At 41.8% G+C, this 20,857-nt stretch overlaps 1 protein-coding gene across 4 annotated transcripts in view; it reads left to right on the top strand.

Moving 5' to 3' along the window:
- EFCAB6 (EF-hand calcium binding domain 6) overlaps window positions 1-20,857 on the top strand; it is a 252,473-nt gene that overhangs the window by 85,037 nt on the left and 146,579 nt on the right. For all 4 annotated transcript variants that reach the window (XM_070371471.1, XM_070371470.1, XM_070371472.1 and 1 more), the window contains 2 exons: window positions 1,544-1,668; window positions 8,644-8,792. In XM_070371471.1, coding sequence (XP_070227572.1) covers window positions 1,544-1,668; window positions 8,644-8,792 — 274 coding nt within the window. The remainder of the gene's footprint in view (window positions 1-1,543; window positions 1,669-8,643; window positions 8,793-20,857) is intronic.

Raw genomic sequence — 20,857 nt, forward strand, 5'->3', positions numbered from 1 at the left:
GAGAGCCCGCGTTTCAAGCACTCGGCGTACTGGAACCACAGCACTCCAGGCTGCGTTCTAAAGGACTGGCTTTGTATTTTATCGTGTAGCCACAGGGATCCACTAGAGACTTCCTTTTTTCCTTTTACTTTTCTTCTCTTTTTTCCGTTTCTTTCTTCCTTGTGTGTGTGTGAGGTAGAAAATGGAATTCCAGATGACTAGCAGTTTGTTAACTGCAGCTGAGTAGTTATAAGTGTGCTTAATTTGAGTGGAGCTTATTTGCAGACATTTTAGGAAATAAATCTGGGAAACCATTTGTGATTCTCTGCAGTCGACTTTGAGAAAGAAAACGGCTATATCTTAGATTTATTTTATTCTCTTTTATTATAAAAGTAATACATACTTGTCGCAAAAAGGCCAGAAAGCCCCAAAACACAAACTCTCACTTCCCTATAATCCTGCCGCTGTGTTTTCTTGGTGTATTATCCTCCCAGGTCTTATTTCTGATGCATAGATGGATGGATGGATGACAGGAAAATACACAAAATAAGTGTTAAAGTGAAAATTAAATTATGATAAATTGTCTTTTCTTGCAGTCATGAAACAGTTTCAAGGAAGATTTTTTGCATTCATGGTTTAGACAGGCCCTTTGTTTTTAATGTCTGTGAGCCATAATTTATAGAACCAGTCTTCCACGAGTGGGTATATAAGTTGGTGCATTCTCCCCCGCTTATAGACAGTATAGAATGTGTCCTTGCACACATGCCTCTGTCCCGTTTTTCCTCTAGTATAAGGTTCTAGAAGGGAATTTGAGAACATTCAAGTACCAGGTTTTCTACATACAAGCCGAAACTGATTTCTTTCACAGTCATTTGCCTTAATCCCTGCCTATTTGACAAGTAGGAAAAAATTAACTGGTGTTAATTAGACCTTTTAAATTACGAGTGAGTCTGAGCAGTTTTTCATACCTTGCTTGGCTTTTTAAAAACTCCTTTTTTAAAATTTCAATTACCTGTTTAAACCTTAGTCTGTTGTGTGATTGGGGATTTATATTTATCTTACTGATTCATGAGAGCTACTCATATATTGTGGAAATTAAGTTGTGTTCCTCACGTATATTAACAATAGCTTTTCCCAGTCATTTTTCTTTCATTGTCACCTATGTGTTTTTTAACCAAATCAAAATAAAATATTTATGTTGCCAGGACTCTCCGTTATTTACCTGATTTCTGGCTCTGATGCATGCTCTGGAAAGGACTTCTCACACAGTGATTATGTATTACATGACATTCTTCTTAATTTTCTTCTACTACTTTTATGGTTTTATTAGTCTACTTAGTGTGCATTTGCTCTGTCTAGATTTACCCTAGATAAGATAGCAAGTAGATTGATTTTATTTTTTTCTAAAATGTCTAAGAATTCTAATAGCACTCATTATAAAAGTTTATGTTTTGGTTTATTGAGTCTTAACCTTTAACATGCAGGTGGTGATGAAAAGGAAGTACTTAATACTTGAATGTATGTTTGACAGTCTTCATAAACTGAAGTTCTTTTGTTTTAATAGAGGTCCTGTGGGAGAATCAACGAGTCAAAAGTTTCAAAAGAGAGGAACCCCCCAGTTCTGCTGTATCTGACAATATCTGGAAAAACTACTCCTTGGATGAAATTGAGACGGCCTTTTGCCTAGAGGTAAGATTTTTTCCCAGTGCCAGGGTTATCTAAACTGTGAACCGAGAAAGTGAACAGCTCTAGAAAACCACCAGCCTAGACAGTGTCTCTAAACTGTGTTTGTAACCTGCCTCCATCTCCCAGAACACTGAGACCTCTGCCAACAAAAATGCATGGATAATAATGACCTCGATGAGAGATTGATTCTCAGGTACCGCCTTGGTGCCACTCACGCTCTAAGTCTAACAAGAAATATTTAGACCTATATACAGACATGATACAACTTTGCTGAGTAAAAATAAAGGAGAGCCTGACTAGATGAAGAGGTCTTTTCTAGTTCTTGGACTGGAAGATTTAGTATTAACACATGGTCTCCCTACATCTGGGTGTGTATATTTATATATGTACACACATTTACATATATATTTTTTGTTGTTCTGAAAAGTTACAATAGAGGGCTTATGCTGTCACATATATAACATTTTATAAAGGTATAATAAGACAATATGGCAGTGGTACAGCAGTGAACATTCAAATTGAATTAAAACAGTAGTTGGTTAATGGACTGATCTTGATATACGAATTTAGCATACGATGTGCGGCATTCCAGTAGAGTGTGATGGGGACAGGGAAGAGAATATTCAGTAATTATTATTTAGATAATTCCCTAGACAGCCATCTGGGCAAAAAAGCTTGGAACCTTCCACTCTCCACACCAACATAAATTCTATATGCACCAACTATTTAAGTTTAAAAGTAAAAAATATGAGTGAAAATTTTTAATCTTAAAATTTAGACTTTTAAGCATGAAATAAAGCCCCAAAATCATTAAAGACAAAGACTGATAAATTTGTCTTAAAATGAAAAAGCATTGGTACAGCACACGCTCTCATAAACAAATGATAAACTTGGCAAAGCATGTGCCACATAAGTGACAGATAAATAGTAACTGTTCCTAACATATGTAGAGCTTTTTGTAAATTATTAATTTAAAATTTTCAGCAGAAAATTGTCAATGAGAAAAAATTAACAAAAGCCGTATAGATTAAGGGCATTGGAGGAAAGGGCACATGAATATCCCATTGGTAGATTAGTAAAAACTTGTTTTCCTTGGTTGTCGTTAATGAATTTATTGTTTTCATGAAAACACGGCCATTCCGAAACACATGACCGTTACGAAAAGATGTAAGCAATTCTGAAAAGTATAAAGAAGAAAGTAATAAATTAAATCCACCACCCAGAAATAATCGAAGGCAACATTTGGTGAACATAATTCTAGGCCTGTCTTTATATATTAATAGAAGGATGGCTGCATCAGTGGGTGGGTGGGTGGATACACAGAGAGAAATAATTTTATAAGAAGAGAATCATGCTCCTCTTTACAAATAAGGCATATTTAATTTAAATTTCTTTGAGTTTACCAGAAGTGAAAAAAAATCATCACCGTCAACCTCATAATTAACCCTTTTATGGGGCTGCCTTTTCATACCGCTCATAGGGTTTTTGGAGAAGGCAATGGCAACCCACTCCAGTACTCTTGCCTGGAAAATTCCATGGACGGAGGAGCCTGGTAGGCTGCAGTCCATGGGGTTGCGAAGAGTCGGAAACAACTGAGTGACTTCCCTTTCACTTTTCCTTTCATGCATTGGAGAAAGAAATGGCAACCCACTCCAGTGTTCTAGCTTGGAGAATCCCAGGGACGGGGGAGCCTGGTGGGCTGCTGTCTGTGGGGTTGCACGGAGTTGGACACGACTGAAGCGATTTAGCAGCAGCAGCAGCATGGGGTTTTGCCATTCCCTCCTCTAGTGAACCATGTTTTGTCAAAACTCTCCTCTGTGACCCGTTCATCTTGGGTGGTCCTCTATGGCATGGCTCATAGCTTCATTGAGTTATGTAAGCCCCTTCGTCACAACAAGGCTGTGATACCACTCTAATGGGAGAAAGTGAAGAGGAACTAAAAAGCCTCTTGATGAGGGTGAAAGAGGAGAGTGAAAAAGCTGGATTAAAACTCAGCATTCAAAATACTAAGATCATAGCATCTGGTCCATCACTTCATGGCAAGAAGAAGGGGAAGAAATGGAAACAGTGACAGATTTTCTTTTTGGAGGCTCCAAATCACTGCGGACAGTGACTGCAGCCATGGAATTAAAAGATGCTTGCTCCTTGAAAGGAAAGCTATGACAAAGCTAGACAGCATTTTAAAAAGTGGAGACATCACCTTGCCAACATAAGGTCCATCTAGTCAAAGCTGTGATCTTTCCATTAGTCATGTACGGATGTGAGAGTTGGACCATAAAGAAGGCTGAGCTCTGAAGAATTGATGCTTTTGAATTGTGATGCTTGAGAAGACTCTTCGGAGTCCCCTGGACAGCAAGGAGATCAAATCAGTTGATTTCTAAAGGAAATCAACCCTGACTGTTCATCGGAAGGGCTGATGTTGAAGCTGAAGCTCAATAGTTTGGCTGTCTAATGAGAAGAGCTGACTCTTTGGAAAAGATCCTGATGCTGGGACAGCTTGAAGGCAGGAGGAGAAGGAGGTGACCGAGGATGAGATGGTTGGGTAGCATCACTGACTTAATGGACATGAGTTTGAGCAAACTCTGGGAGATAGTGATGGACAGGGAAATCTGGCACGCTGCGGTCCATGGGGTTACAAAGAGTCGGACACGACTGAGCGACTGAACAGCAACCACAAAAAATGGGGCCGCCTCTGTGCCGGGCAGTGTTATAAGCGTCCCTCGGGTTTTCAGGCCTCATGGCAACTCTAGAAGCTAGGTAGCATTATCATCCCAGTTTCAAGCTGAGGAGACCGAAGCTTGAGGAGGTTTAACAACCTGCCCAGGTTGCTGTGCCAGAGACTGTCTGGCCCGCTCTGTACCCCGGGTCCTCTTCATGACGCAGTCCTCAAGTGAAGCCAAAGATATTCTGGACTTTAGATATTTCTTTACCACAAGAAATATTCAGTCCCAAGAGGGACTTTGAGACAAGAAAAAAGATTAAGAAAGCCTTGAAGAGTTGGAGAAATGACGGTGCTTTGAAGGATGTCTCAATTACAGACAGTGAGGGCTGGCTCTGCTGTGAAATTCCTCAAGACTGGCACTTGCTGTGTTTCTTCCACCCTCCCTCCCATCTCACAATTTTTTGCTGTTTGTATTTTGTTCTCAGTGTTTATGATATTTACATTCTGTCCTATTACCATAATTCCCCCAGTTGTTTTACCCTCATTTTATATTTACATGAATTCAGTACGTATCGCTCCACTCCAGTGCTCCCCTTGCTCATCCCTTTCAGAGGACTTTATTTTGATATATTCTTGGGTTGGCTGGATTTCATTGTCAAGTAATTCCCTCAAGAAAGGCTCATGGGTGCTTTATTCCCTTTTTTTTTTTTTACTAGAACAACAACTTGGCTGGATATAATCCTTCCACCATTCTTTCTTTTACTCAAAATGTTGTTTTTCTACAATGTCTTCTGGCACTGGGTGTTCTTGAGAAGAACCCTGAGGTCAACGGATTTTTTTTTTCCCTTCTTATAATTTTTTTTCTCTACCATGATGCCCAAAGTATTTTTTCTTGATCCATGAAATGAAAAAGCAAAACTGAGCTGTCTTGGCATGGAGCATTTTGTCCGTTTCCTGGAACACAGTATATTCTTTTGATGAATGAAGATTCAGTTCCTCATTCCAGGGAAAGTTTCCCTGTGTCATGTCACGAATACCTCCTCCCTCCATCCCTCCTACCCCCTCCTGTCTTCCTTGCATATTTCTTTCTTTCCTTCAGTGGTCTCCCCACTTATCCTTACACTGGGCCATCTTTGTCTATCCTTGATGATAACTATCCTCTCTTAGTATGCCATCATCTTTATTTTTCCTCTGCTTTCACTGAGATTCTGTCAAGCCATTCCTACTTTATTTGGCTTGCAAGATCTTAGTTCCCCAACCAGAGGCTGAACTCAGGGCGCTGGCAGCGAAAGTGCTCAGCCCTAACCACTGGACCGTCAGGGAATTCCCAAGCCATTCCTTTACCGATAATTTTAATTTCAGCCTTGTCTTTTATTCTTGCTGTTCCTAATTTGTTATTAGTTCCTTAGTAACGCTTTTGTTTTCTATTTTTTTTCATTGTTTTAGCATCTTCAAGCTTTTGTTGTAATGAATTTGTATTCTTACTTAGCTCCTTTCTATCATATGAAAGCTTTGCTGGTGATATATGTATATATTTTGCTGATGTGTTTTCCTACAGATTGGGTTGTCTTCTGCTTGATGTTTGTTTGTTTCTTTTCTATAGAGTGTTTGCACAGTTGCAAAACCATCTATTTTCATCCCATTTGTGCTTAGCTTGAGATCCACTCGTATCATGGATGTAGTCATATTTTCGTTGCTGTACGGTTTTCCATTAGCTATATATACACAAATTATAGACTGTCCTATGCTTGGACATTTGGGTTGCTTCTGGCTCTGTGCTGATCCAAAGATGCCCCTGTAAGTGGTTGCCTACATATCTTGTGGTGTGTATATGCAAAAGTTTCTGGTGTGTATGTGCAGAGGGAATTATACCCAGGCATTCCTTGCTGGGTTGTAGGGAACACATTCTCATCCTTTTTTGGCAGTATCCAATTCAGAATACCAATTTACACTCACATTGGGAGCATGTGAGAATTCCTGTTGTCCCATGTACTCACCAACACTTGAAGTCCTTCGTTTTTTACCTTTTTGTAAGTCTGATGATATTTAAATGGCATTTCAGCTATAATTTAATTTTATTTCTCTTTTTACTGATGTGTCAAATAGCTTTTTACACTTAAAAACCTTTCTTCAGAACATTTTTGGTAAAACTATATCCATTTTTAACAAATATTTATTGAGTGCCTGTGTGCATGTGTGCCTGCTAAGTCGCTTTAGTCGTGTCTGACTCTTTGCAATCCATTGGACTGCAGCCCCCCAGGCTCCTCTGTCCATGGGATTCTCCAGGTAAGAATGCTGGAGTGGGTTGCCATGCCTTCCTCCAGGGGATCTTCCCAACCCAGGGGCCAAACCGGCATCTCTTACATCTCCTGCATTGAGAGGCGGGTTCTTTACCACCAGCACCACCCGGGAACCTCGAGTGCCTACCATTTGCCAAATTGTGATTCATTTTAGACCATTATTAGTGAACAAAACAGACACAACCGTGGCTTTCATGGAGATTGCGTGACCATATATCAGGGAGAGAGCTGTTAAGCAAATACACATTTACAAATACCATTTTCCTAGGGTGGAGTGACTAAAAAGGACGGGGTGTCATGAGAGAGAGTAATGAGGCATCTCATTGCAGTTGGGGATCAGGGAAACACTTACAAAAAACACTTGTACAAAATCGAAAAAGTGTACCTTTTGTTTGTCAATACTGTGGTGGTTGCCTTGTGTTGCTTCAAAATATAGTGCAGATACACACTAGTTCTTGTGGGAGAAGTTTCATGACATGTTGTTAAATGAAAAAAAAAGTTGTTAAAACTGAAAGTGTGGTATGGTCCCATTGTTGCAAAGCTGTAATATACTCTTACGTGATCATGTTGGAGTTTTTGGAATACCATATGGAAACCTGTGGGTTGTGAGACTTCCGGTATCTTTATGGCCTTGTTTATACTTTGCTGAATTGCTTGCATTTTTTTCTTTTGTTTCATTATGAACAGTAACGATGAAAATTCCAAAAAAAGTTCGACGTGTTGCAAAGACATGATTTCTGTTTCACTCCTAGGCTTTTTCCCCTAAGTTCTTGATTTTGTCAAAACACTTTCCTAGGAAAAAACCATATTGGAAACTGAATGTCATTAAGATAACAAAATCGGATTTCATTAATCCAACAAATATACCAAGACCAGACTCTACGTCTGGCTTTGGCTTCTCTCCACAAGTCTTCTCCCAGGCAGCCCCCTCTCCCTGAGAGAGAGATGGGTACATTTAACCGCCTTTGGGGTTAATTTTATGCAACTTTCCAAGGAGCTTAGGCGCTGGGAGTCTCTAGATTCTTTTAAAGATTTCCCCCTTAGATTTCTGATATTCCTGTGCACCCTGAGGAAGTCGTAATGAGTGTGCTTCTCCTTCGTTTAGTGGATAGAGACCCTTGTATGTGTGTTTCCCTGTTCCAGCAGCTTTAAAAAAATAAAAAAAATTTTTTTGGCCATGCCACATGGCATGTGGGGATCTTAATTCCCAGACCAGGGATCGAGAAATACAGCTTTTAAAAACATCACCTTCTACACCAAGTTGATGGTTCTTTTGTTTATCTTCTTATCACAGTTAGCAGGAAAAAGTGAATTCATACAAAGTGGAGAGGGTTGGAAATATTGAAGAATATTGTTATTACTCAATAATAAACAGCAGGAAAACCTTTGGAAATAAAACCAATCTTCACAGCATTTTTATGAGTCATATAAAAATCAGTGGTTAACCTACTTTACTGCATTGTAGAAGTCCCATAAGCAAAGCTCATTCACCCTGATTCTTTGTAATTCCCCATGAAAAAAAAAAAGATAATTAAAGAAATGTCCAATGTGTACAAGGTTTATGAAATTCTTATATTAACGATTTCCCTTACAGTAAAAGCAACTTCTATTTTTAATAAGATGCTACCAGCTTTTTGTTTGATTGACCTGACTTAATCAGGAGCAGCCTAGCATGGGCTCACAGTAAGGATGGCTTGCAAGTATATTAAGAAAGATGTATCAAACTGGCAGATCCACCAAGTATTTTTAGCTCTGAAATTTGAGTTAGAGCTATTATATGTGCTGTTTTTCCCCAAGAAACTTGTCTGCCTTGTCAGTTGAGTAGCTGTGGCTGGGGATACTGTTTTGTAGTTAGCTCATCAATTAAACATTTGAAGTTCAGTACATGCCATAGTAACCTTTTTGATCAGTTTTGGGAAGGAAAATGTGAAGAGGTTTTGGTGAAAATAAAGTGGTTAGATGGCTCTGCACCACTGATTTCTGTGAATGCCGCACTCTAATTTTAATTCACCGCAGCTTTCCAAGTGCTATGAAAAGGTTGAAAAGGCGCTGAGTGCAGGGGACCCCTGCACAAGTGGATATGTGTCTTTGAATTACCTAAAGATTGTCCTCGACACCTTTGTATACCGATTACCAAGAAGAATTTTCATCCAGTTAATGAAAAGGTAAGAGTCCCATTGTTTCCTTGACGTTTTCCCCCCCAGACGTCAATCGTGAGAATAAGGAACAGCTTCATTTATATTTTATTAATGTTTTAGACTTTTTTTGCCACTGAAAATTTCAAACATATGCAAAAGTAAAGAGAATAATGCACTGAACCCACAAATGCGCCCACCACCCGTCTCAAACATTCCCCTCCTGGCCAATCATTTCATCCCTACCCTGGCCCACCTCTCCTCTACCGCAGATATTTTTGAAGCAACTACCAGACATCATATTTCATTGAAAAGATCTCACTGTGTCTCTTGAAAAGAACTCTTGCAAGAAACATGGTGCAAATACTGTTTCACACTTAATAGAATTATCAATAGTATTAATAAACATCCAGTTGGGATTCAGATGTAACTGATTGTCTCCCATTTTCTTTTATAACTAATTTAATCTGTACATTGCAATCTGCCATAATTCGTTTTTAATCTGTAGGGACCCTCTCCATTTGCTTATTTTTTTCCTGCTTAAGATGCGTTCATAGAATAGGTCTGGGTTGTTTGTTATGTGGAGTTTCTTAGAACCTGAACCTGACTGACTGCAACCCGCAGTGGCATGTAACCTGCTCTCCTGTCTCCCCCCCCAGCCCCGCCCCTGAATTGGTAGGTACACAGATCCAGGTTCAATTCTGGGGGCAAGAATGCCTCACAGGTGCTAGCGAGCATGCATACACTGCTTATCTTTCTCCTTGTGATGTCAGCAGCTGTGTTGATCATCCCTGTACCCGATTGTGAAGTGGTGACACTGAGTGTCTCCTTTCTCCTTTTCTCACCTGGAGTGCTTCTGTAATGAGAGCTTCCCATCTCCCACCGTCTGGTAACCGTGAGACACAGAATAAGAGAGGCAGCAGCTCCTTGGTTCTTTCCCTTCGCTTACTGCTTTTCAAAATAATGAATTGTGTTCCCAGCATCCTCTAGAAGTGAGCAATGAGTGATTCTTCTTAAAAAAATATGATTATGAACTCATGAGTGTTGACATATTTGGTGTGTTTCAATTTACTAGAGTTATTATTCCCCTCGATTCTCAGCTTGACCTGTCTTGGCCAGGGGAGCCTTTTCCTGTTGGCTCTGAGTCCTGCTGGGTGACCCTCGTAAGTCCTTGGGTAGCACTTCTTGGTGTCAAGGAACGCCCAGGCCCTTCTGGGACATCTCTTGCCCACACCTGGAGTCAGTCGTTTCTCCCAGGACCCCTGTTTCCTTTCAGTTGGAAGTGGTATATATAGACCGACCTCTGGGTGAGGAATACTGTCTTTGGTTTACCCGGCTTTCTGTCCAGGTAGCTAGAAATCCTTTTCTCCGGGGACGTAGGGTTGAGGCTGATGGAAGCTTGTCCTGCGAAACTCTGAATCGTTACAGGACACCTCGGGGTCACCTGGAAAGGAGAGGCATGAGAGACAGAGAAGGAGAAAATAGTACCGATCCAGACCACGGCACCTCCTTCCCTTCTCAGCACCCTGCGTGTCACCGTCACTTAAGTCTTCAGGTTCCTTTTAGTTCTGCGTGCATTTTTCGTTTAATCGGTCAGTCACCATGCAATTCCTGAGCACTTGCCTAGGAACTCGCTGGGGACTAAGAAAGCCACGATCCCTGCCCTCGAAGAGCTTTACCTGCTGGCGGGGATACTGATGTCAACAAACACACACGGAATGAAATAAAATGTGCAGGGTGATGAAGGCTCCAGGGCTTCCCTGATGGCTCAGTTGGTCAAGAATCTGCCAGCAATGCAGGAGACCCCAGTTTGATTCCTGGGTTGGGAAGATCCCCTGGAGAAGGGATAGGCTACCCACTCCAGAGTTCTTGGGCTTCCCTGGTGGCTCAGCTGGTAAAGAATCTGCCCATAATGCGGGAGACCTGGGTTCGATCCCTGGGTTAGGAAGTTCCCCTGGAGAAGGGAAGGGCTACCCACCCCAGCATTCTGGCCTGGAGAATCCCATGGACTGTGCAGTCCATGGGGTTGCAGAGTCGGACACGACTGAGTGAGGTATATGAAAGCAGTGGAGAGGTTGGCAAGGACGTAACGGAGAATAACGGCAACTCAGACCATTCTAGGGTGGCTGGGCTGGAGGGGCCTCTGAATGAGTGAGGTCAGGGAGAGCAGCCCAGGGCAGAGCCTCCTGGGCAGGGCCACAGCCCTGTTGGGGGGCTGCGCCTGGAGCCCTGTTCTGGGGACTCAAAGAAGCTAGTGCCTGGAGCCAAGCTGACAAGCGAGCAAGAGGGCAGAGACCTGCGGCGGAGGCAGGCAGGGCCGGCAGGGACTGGGGCTTGTGGTAAGCGAGGGGGTTGCAGACAGGCTTTGTCGGGGGATTCCACCTAGAGACCCCATCTTCAGGCACACGGCTTCCTCCTTGGCCGGCACCTTCTTTCCTCAGAGTGTATTTCTAAAAGTCTCATTTGCCCGCAGAGTGTGAATGTTTTCCCGAATTTTTATAAGAATTGCCAAGAATTGTTGTTTTCTCGGAAGATAGCAGTGACTTACATTGCTGTCAACGCGGTGTGAGGGTTCCGGTTTCATATTCTTTTCAGTGCTAAATATTAACATTGTATTAAAATATTGATGACCTAAGAGGTGCGAAACGGTAACCCCCTTATTGCTCTAACTTATGTCTCTTGGAGGGATTGTTGAGGTTGGACTTCCCATGAGCCCAGAATGCTCTTTAGGTCCTAATTGGTCAATGGCCCCACGGATGGTTTTTCATGTCATTTTCATCACCTTTTTGTTTAATAATTTTTTGTAATTATTTCATTATTCACAGAGAACCCTTTTCTGTCACAGGTGCTGCAGCTGTTTTTCCCAGCTTGCTTTTTCGCTTTCATTGTGATTCCTCATTGTTTAGAAGTTTACATTTTAACATCATCAAATGCACTAATCTTTGTCCTTTGCAACGTCTTCTGTTGCTTCTACCAGTTATCATTCTTGTCTAGGCTTGATAAAAACTCTTTTCTACCCTGCTTGTTTTTCCATTTCTTTGAACACAAAACGCTTCAGTCCCTCCTGAAGTAAGATGGGTGTCCCAACTAAAATATTTTTTTCCAAACATATAATTTATTTACACCACCACTTTTTATGTAATCCTTTCCCTCCCGTTGTTTTTAATGTCCACGTTGTGCCATTAACTTATCCATAATTTGGTTTAATGTGTGTTTCTGTATTCTGTCCCGCCACTCTGTAGATTTCTCTTGAGCCGGAACATTTCTGTCCACGGTTCTGTCTGCGGTTGGCCATCCGACAGCCCTGTTTTCTGTGAAATCTTGGGAGAGAACACGGAGGTCCCCACACTGTCACGGTTCTTTGTTTCTCATCTGTTTCTTGAGTTACATAGTGACTGTTGAAGGACTTACCCCTGATTGCGTCACTTTCTAAGCTAAGAAGGGAGAATCTGCTTCTGCCGTGAAAGCAGTGGCCTCCGAAGGGTGAATGAGAAAAGGGACTCGTGTTCCCGGCAGGTGGCACTGGGGGGACCCCTGCCTGGTGCTGACCTCTGCTTTCCCGTGCTCTCCTCTCAAGCCCCCCAGAAGGTGGTTGGGACACCTGGTGTTGCTAGAGGAAACTCTCTAATTCCTCTCAATGTTTGTAATCTGAGCATCACAAGAAGCCGCGAGTCGTCTTCTAAAATTTAGGCTTAGTCTTTTTGTTAACATACCAGGACGTGCCCATGATTGCACTGGACATATTCTGCATGACTTTTGTGTTTAAACAGTGATTTAAGGGTTCATTAAGAAACCTGTGCATGACTGTTGACAGCTCTATTTATAATCACCCCAAACTGGAACCAGCCCAAGGTACCTCAGCAGGTGATTGGATCAGCAAGCTGCTTTACATCTACACGATAGACTATTTCTCAGCAACAAGAAGGAAAGAACTATTGATACCTACACATGGATGACTCTCAGAGACGTGCTGCATGAGAGAACCCAGTCTCGAAGGTTCCTACCGCAGGAGCCTGGTTATCCCATGGTGGGCGAGAGGAGACCCTTATCACTACCCAGTCTCAAAGGCTCCTACCGTAGGAGCCTAGTTATCCCATGGTGGGCGAGAGGAGACCCTCATCACTCCAGCGTGAATGGTGGGGGAGGGCCTGACTCCAGAGGGCCAGCAGCAGGGAGGCTGTGGAGGATGAGGCAGTCCTGGGTTCTGTGTGGGGCGGTGGTTCTGTGAATCTACACGTGTGATAAATTTGTGTAAATGTGTACACGCAAACCCATTTTTACTGCACTTGAAATTGAGAGATAAAGTTTTAAAACTCATCCCTTTTTTAAGGCAAACAATACAGAAAAGAATAAAGGAGGAAGTAAAATAAAATCTAAACTCTCATGCCCTACAAAATGATTTCAGAAATTATTCTCCTATCACATTTAAGAATGGAAAGAAAAAAAATAGGCATTTTTTTAAAGTTTATTTTTAAAAAATACTCCAGATCTAGGACCTAAATTAACAACTCTTAACAGCTTGGTAATGAGACATAAAATCTTGATCTAAATAAAATGTTAGGGACGTTAAAAGCTATTTTCCATATATATATATATTCTAATGTAATGGTAGGCTGTAATTGAACTGATATCTTGACCTTTATTACTAACATGCTGTGCTTTTCATTGTCGCCTAGCCTTTTATATAAAATAGATCTATTAAAAACAAAACCAGTGTTTAAATATGAAGAATGAGGTTTGCGGGAGAGTTGAGAGGATGGAATAAATGCTGTGACTTGCACGTTCACCAGAGCCTGGGCTTCATCCATCCATCACGTGAACAGGTCCCCACTCAGAAGCATCTCCCGGTGAGAAATTTCCCATCCATGCTGGGAACATTAGTAGCCTGGCAGAGCTATGCAAACAAAAAGCAAGCCATTTAGCCCAAATTATATGAAGTGTAGAAGCAATATCCTGGGATATATTTTCAGTTATTGGCCAAACCTTTTTTAACCCACACGTCTAGGATTTCTTCTATTTGTGTGACATTCTAGAAAGGGCAAAACAGTGGGAATGGAGGAGAGATGATAATTGCAGGACTGGGGTGGGGGACGCTGTGACTCACGGCGGGCAACACCAGGAGATTTTGGTGTGAGGGAGCTGTTCTCTCTTCGATTGTGGGCCTTTTCGTCTGGCAGTGCACTGGGCAGGGTCCAGGCAGAAAACAGATGGCATGTAAGTTTACCGAAGGAACTTTTACCCTGGTGAAGGCAGGGCGAAATGTGCAATCAGTAGAAGGGAAAGCATTTCTCTCTCCTAGGTCTGAAGGGGCAAGAGAGGAAGGAGTTAGTGAGAGGAGCAAGAAGGTCGCTGAAGGAGGCAGCCACCCAAGAGCAGATAAGGCCTTCAGCAGGAGTGCGGCCAGAGCCACGCTCAGCCCAGCGGGGAGGGGCTGGGGGGTAACCGGCCTGCTCTCTCCTTTTGCCATCCAGTCCTGCTGCCGCCTCCCACTGGCCAGCCCGTCTGAGAGCCAGAGGCACGAGGGGCCGGTTGAAGCAGGTCACCAGGATGCTGTGCAGAGGGGAGGAGGGCAGAGAGTGGGTCTGGACAGACGTGTCCGGCGCTGGCCATTCTCAGCCTCGGCGACCTTGGAGGGATGAAAGCCCTGGTCCTTTGTAGAGATGAAAGCCTTGTGTCCCCAGGCAGGAGCTGCTCAAAGTCCCCACACGAAATCTAGGATGTTAGCTCTATGAAATATCCGTAGCTACGTTCGAGACGCCAGGGGCTATGTGGATTTGCACACGTGAATGCCATCATCACCTGATTATATTTGCAATAATCCGGTCAGTTTCTAATACCCAAGTATTAGTAGCTTTTGCATGGGTGGCCAGGTGATTTCAATGAGAAGGTTGTAGAAATCAATCCTTTTCCCACCCCTCATCTCCACACGTTGCCAGAGGCATGAGTGTCTACACTTACCCACAGAAGTGGTATTACTTCTTGTCCACTCTCTTATGAAGGGTGGGGTCTCCTCTTTGGCCTTTCCTATCAGCACAGCCCTTATTCCACGGAGAGCAAAACCAATGTGAGGGTTCTGCAGTGACTAAGAATACTTACTCCAATTACATTTTCTGAACCTGAAGGAGCAACCAGGGGATGAGTCGATGCTCTTACTGGACCCACTGTAAAGTGGACTTGAGCTCCATCTCGTCGTCGTTCATTTGCTCAGTTGTGTCCAACTCATTGCGACTCCATGGACCGCAGTACACCAGGCTTCCCTGTCCACTATCTCCCAGAGTTTGCTCAAACTCATGTCCATTGAGTCGGCTCCATCTACCACCTCCATAAGCCTCTGACCTACACACCATGCTGGCACTTCGGTTCTTCAGAGATTATCATTAGTCTGGAGCCACTATCTATTCATCCTGAATGTGAAAACCAAATTTATGTTTCTTCTCGTTAACCCAGAGATGGAGTCACATGCTGCTATAAGACCCCCACCTGGCTTCCTGGGATGGGAAAGATAGATTGGGAGTAATACTGGCCTCCCAGCATCAGAATCCAGAGGGATAGGGGCCTGAGGAAATAAGAGGAGCCCCTGGGGCATTTTTAAAGTCTTGTTGAATTTGTTTCAATGTTGCTTCTGTTTTATGTTTTGGTTTTCTGGCCCTGAGGCATGCAGGATCTTAGCTGCCTGACCAGGGAGCGAAACGGTACCCCCTGCATTGGAAGGTGAAGTCTCAACCGCTAAACTGCCAAGGAAGTCCCCAGAGGCATTTTTAAGAATTAAAAAACCCAGCAATATCCACCTTTGTGACTTTGGTTAATAATGGTTACTCGTGTGATTAGCAAAATTATCTGCTGACTCAATTTTTTGAAAACTACATTTATTCATGTTGATTATAAAAACTGTACAGGCTCAAACTAGAAAATAGAAAAAACGATAAAAAAAATTACCCATAATTGTAATAGCCAGAGATGGCCACTATTAATATTTTTGTCTATTTCCTTCAGAATTTTTATGTGTGTGCATGTACACATGCTCCATACATGCTTAACATGGTTGATGCCATATGAGAAATAAATTATGTTCTGTTTTCTTACAGAATATTACATCAGGAGGATTTTTTTATGTTGTTAAAAAAAAAACCTTTGAAATTAATTTTTAACAGCTGCCTAATGTTTTGTCAGCCCTTAAGTCAAAGGTTTTGAATGCTTCCAAGGTTTACATTCCATTTTGCTAAGATGCCCTTCAGAAAAATGTTGATTTATTCTCAGGAGTGAGGTTCATGAGAGTGCTTTTCACCAGCATTTAACATTGCTGTCTTTAAAGACTTGCTAATTTGATAGGTGAAAGAGCAGCGCCTCGTCGTTATTCTGATTTATGTGACCTTGATCGCTGCGGAGTTGGCACGCTTTTCGTGTTTAATAGTTATATGTACTTCCTTCACGAACAACTGCTTGCTCAGGTCCTTTGACCATTTCCTAAAATGGTCAAAAATATTGTGGTCCCAGTACAAGTCATATAAAGTTCTTTCTCAAGCGTATAGCTTAATGAGCTTCCCTGGTGGCTCATATTGTTAAGAACCTGCCTGCAATGTGGGGACCAGGGTTCGGTCCCTGGGTTGGGGAGATCCCCTGGAGAAGGGAATGACAACCCACTCCAGTATTTTTGCCTGGAGAATCCCATGGACAGAGAAGCCTGGCGGGCTGCAGTCCATGGGGACACAAAGAGTTGGACACAACTGAGTGACTAACACACAGTTTAATGAGTTTTGGCAACTGTGTGTGTTTAGTAACCACTCCCTGAGTAAATGTATGGAACGCTCCGTCACCCTGTGCTGTGCTCCTGCACTTTGAAAGCAGTCCCTCCCCTGACCTCTCGGCCCCAGGACCGCTGGTCTGCTCTCTGTCACTGTCTCTACAGTTTGGTTATTTTTTGGCGTGCTCACAAATGGGATATGCGGTCTTTTGTGTGTGACTACTTTTTCTTTCACTTTCCAAGTTTTAAGATTCATCCATGTTGCTGCACATCTAAATGTTCCACTGATTGTTTTTGCTGAGTAGTATCCCATGGATATTCCCCAATTTGTTTATCTACTCAGCCATTGATAGACATCTGGATTGTTTTCAGTTTGGGGACATTGTAGAAAGCGTTGCTATGAACATTCACATACAGGTCTCATTTTGTGTGGATATGTTTTTATTTCTCTTGGGTGAAATACTTAGTAGTAAAATTGCTGGGTTGTATGATGAATGTGGGCCTTCTAGGTAGCTCAGTGGTAAAGAATCCACCTACCAATACAGGAGACTCAGGTTCGAACCCTGGGTGGAGAAGATCCCGGGAGAAGGAAATGGCAATCCACTCCAGTTTTTTGGCCTGGGAAATCCCATGGGCTGAAGAGCCTGGCGGGCTACAGTCCAGGGGGTCGGAAAACAGTGGGATACGACTTAGAGACTAAACAGCAACAACAGTGATGAGTGGATCTTAAATTTATCAGACGCTGTCAAACCACTTTCCAAAGTCACTGTATCGCTTTGCAGTTCCACCAGCAATATGTAAGAAAGCCAGATGCTTCACTTCCTCACCGAAGCTTCGGTACTGCCAGTCTTCCTAATTTTAGCCATTCTAGTTTGTGTAGTGGAAAAGGCAATGGCACTCCACTCCAGTACTCTTGCCTGGAAAATCCCATGGACGGAGGAGCCTGGCAGGCTGCAGTCCATGGGGTCGCTAAGAGTCGGACACGACTGAGCGACTTCACTTTGACTTTTCACTTTCCTGCATTGGAGGAGGAAATGGCAACCCACTCCAGTGTTCTTGCCTGGAGAATCCCAGGGACGGGGGAGCCTGGTGCGCTGCCGTCTATGGGGTCGCACAGAGTTGGACATGACTGAAGCGACTTAGCAGCAGCAGCAGCAGTTTGTGTAGAGCTATTTCTATTTTTAACTCCTATTTTTTCTGATGACTAATGATTTTGAGACTCTCTTCGTGTGATTATTGGCCATTTGTATCTCTCCTTTTGTTAAGTGGATGTGCAAAGCATTTGTCTATTTTTACAGGATCGTTTCTCTCCCTGTTACTGGTGTGTGCACGTTCAGTTGCCCCATGTCTCCTGCGTTGGCGGGTGTATTCTTACCACTTGTGCTCCTCTTTATGTGTTCAGGATATTAGCTCTCTGTCACATACATGTTTTTCAAATATCTTTGTTCAGTATGGCTTGCTTTTTCATTTTCTTAACGTGGTCTTTTGAAGTACAGAAGTATTTTTGTTTTGATGAAGTACATTTTATCCATTAAAATTTTTATGGGTAATTTTTGGGGAGTTCATTTTCAGAAACCTTTGCCTAACCCAATAGCACAAGGATTTTATCTTGCCTTATCTTTTCTTCTAGAAGTTTAATAATTTTAGCTCCTACATTTAGGTCCATCTCTAGTTAATTTTTGTATATGGTATGAGGTCAAGGTTCATTCTGTTCCTGCACAGATATTCATTTGTTGAAAAGGCGATCATTTCCCTAATGAATTACTTTGCACCTTTGTCAAAAATTAATTGACCGCATACGTGTGAGTATGTTTCTGGACTCTGTCCTCTTCCAGAAGTTGTAAGAATACATCTTGAAACAGTGCCACACTGTTGTCTTGATTACTGTAGCTAAATAGTAAGTCTTGAAATTTACTTGTGTAAGTCCTCTACACTTGTTCTTTTCTTTCAAAATTGTTTGACTATTGAAGGTTCTTTGCCTTCCTGTATATTCATTCAGCTTGTCAATATGTTTTTTTAAAAAAGAAAGAAAGCAAGTTTGCTAAAATTTTGTTAAGTAACATTGGGGAGATTTGCCACTTTTCTGAGTACATTGGGAAGATTTTTTCACTTTAATAATATTGTTTTCCATTCCATGAGCACGGTACATCTTTCTGTTTATTTAGGTCTTTAATTTCCTCAGGCAAGATTTTGTTGTTTACAATGCTCAGATATTACACATATTATGTTGTATGTATTCCTAAATATTTTTATTTTTTGATGCTAATGTAAATGAATTAAAAATTTTTTCATTTTCTCACTATTCATGGCTAATACTAACAAATACAATTGACTTTTTTGGTTATTGACTTTACAATATGGTGACCTTACTAAATTCACTGATTAATTTGTTCTAATACTTTTACTGTGGATTCCTTAGTGTTTTTTCCTAAATAGACAGACATTGTGCCTCTAAGTAAAGGCAAGGTTGCATCTTCCTTTGCAATCTGTATGCCTTTTTTTTTTTTTTGCCATATATTACTAGGTAGGACATTAAGTATGACAGTAGGACATTAAGTACAATGCTGAGCAAAAGTGGTGGGATTAGACACCCTTGCCTTGTTCCTGATGTTAGGTAGAAACCATTCCATCTTAAACTATAGTGATGTCAGCCATGGATTTCTTGTAGATGCCCTTATTAGGTTAAGGGATTTCCTTTCTATTCCTATTTAGCTGAATTTTAAAAACTGTATGTTGATTTTTGTCAAATGTTTTCCTGCATCTATTCTGACGATCATGTACTTCTCCATTATCCCATTAATATTGTGAATTACATGGATTGATTTTCAGATGCTAAGCCAATTTTGCATCCTGGGATTAAACCCCACTTGGCCCTGATAGATTATCCCATGTATATACTGTTCAATTTTATTTGCTAAAATTTGTTAAGGTTTTTTTTGGTATCTTTTTTTCATGAGTGACGATTTGTCTAAAGCTGTCTTTTCTTATACATTTGTTTTGAGAGGCTAGCACTGGCCTGGGAAATGTGTTGGGATCTGTTTCCTTCCCCTCCGTTTTCTGACTGGCATTGCTGCTACTGCTGCCGTCATTATTACTACTGCTACCGTTTTCCTTAAATGTTTGATAGAGCTCATCTGAGAAGCCATTTAGGTTTGAAGTTTTCTTTAGGGGACTGTTTTGAATTACAAATTTCAATTAAAAAATTATATAGAACTATTCAAGTTTTCTGTTTCTTCTTGGGTCATTTTTGGTAATTTGTGTTTTTCAGTAAATTTCATTTCATCTTGGGTTTCCTTGGTGGCTCAGAAGGTAAAGCATCTGTCTGCAATGTGGGAGACCTGGGTTCGATCCCTGGGTCAAAGAGATCCCCTGGAGAAGGAAATGGCAACCCACTCCAGTACTCTTGTCTGGAAGGTTCCATGGACAGAAGAGCCTGATAGGCTTCAGTCCACGGGGTCACAGAGTCAGTCATGACTGAGCAACTTCACTTTCATTCCGTCTTAATTATGTCTGATGCTCTTTTTATTCCTTCTGAGGAGCCAAGGGCTCTGGCTGCTATCATTTTTGTTCAGCCTAAAGAACTTCCCTTGTTGAGGAATATGTGTACTGACTCCAAATCGGGAAAGGAGTACGTCAAGGCTGTATATTGTCACCCTGCTTATTTAACTTATATCAGAGTACATCATGAGAAATGCTGGGCTGGATGAAGCACAAGCTGGAATCAAGATTGCTGGGAGAAATATCAATAACATGAGACATGAAGATGACACCATGCTAATGGCAGAAAGTGAAGAAGAATTAAAGAGCCTCCTGATGAAAGTGAAAGAGGAGCATGAAAAAGTTGGCTTAAAACTCAATATTCAGAAAACTAAGATCATGGCATCTGGTCCCGTCACTTCATGGCAAATAGATGGGGAAACAATGGAAACAGTCAGAGACTTTATTTTTGGGGGCTTCAAAATCACTGCTGATGGTGACTGCAGCTTTGAAATTAAAAGACACTGGCTCCTTGGAAGAAAAGCTGTGACCAACCTAGACAGCATATTAAAAAGCAGAGACATTACTTTGCTTTCAAAGGTTCATCTAGTCAAAGCTATGGTTTTTCCAGTAGTCATGTATGGATATGAGAGTTGGACTATAAAGAAAGCTGAGTGGTGAAGAATTGATGCTTTTGAACTGTGGTGTTGGAGAAGACTCTTGAGAATCCCTTGGACTGAAAGGAGATCCAACCAGTCCATCCTAAAGGAAATCAGTCCTGAATATTCGTTGGAAGGACTGATGCTGAAGCTGAAACTCCAGTACTTTGGCCACCTGATGCGAAGAACTGACGCATTTGAAAAGACCCTGATGCTGG

Source organism: Bos mutus, chromosome 5 (genome assembly GCF_027580195.1).
Source record: "Bos mutus isolate GX-2022 chromosome 5, NWIPB_WYAK_1.1, whole genome shotgun sequence".
NCBI classification, from domain to species: Eukaryota; Metazoa; Chordata; class Mammalia; order Artiodactyla; family Bovidae; genus Bos; species Bos mutus.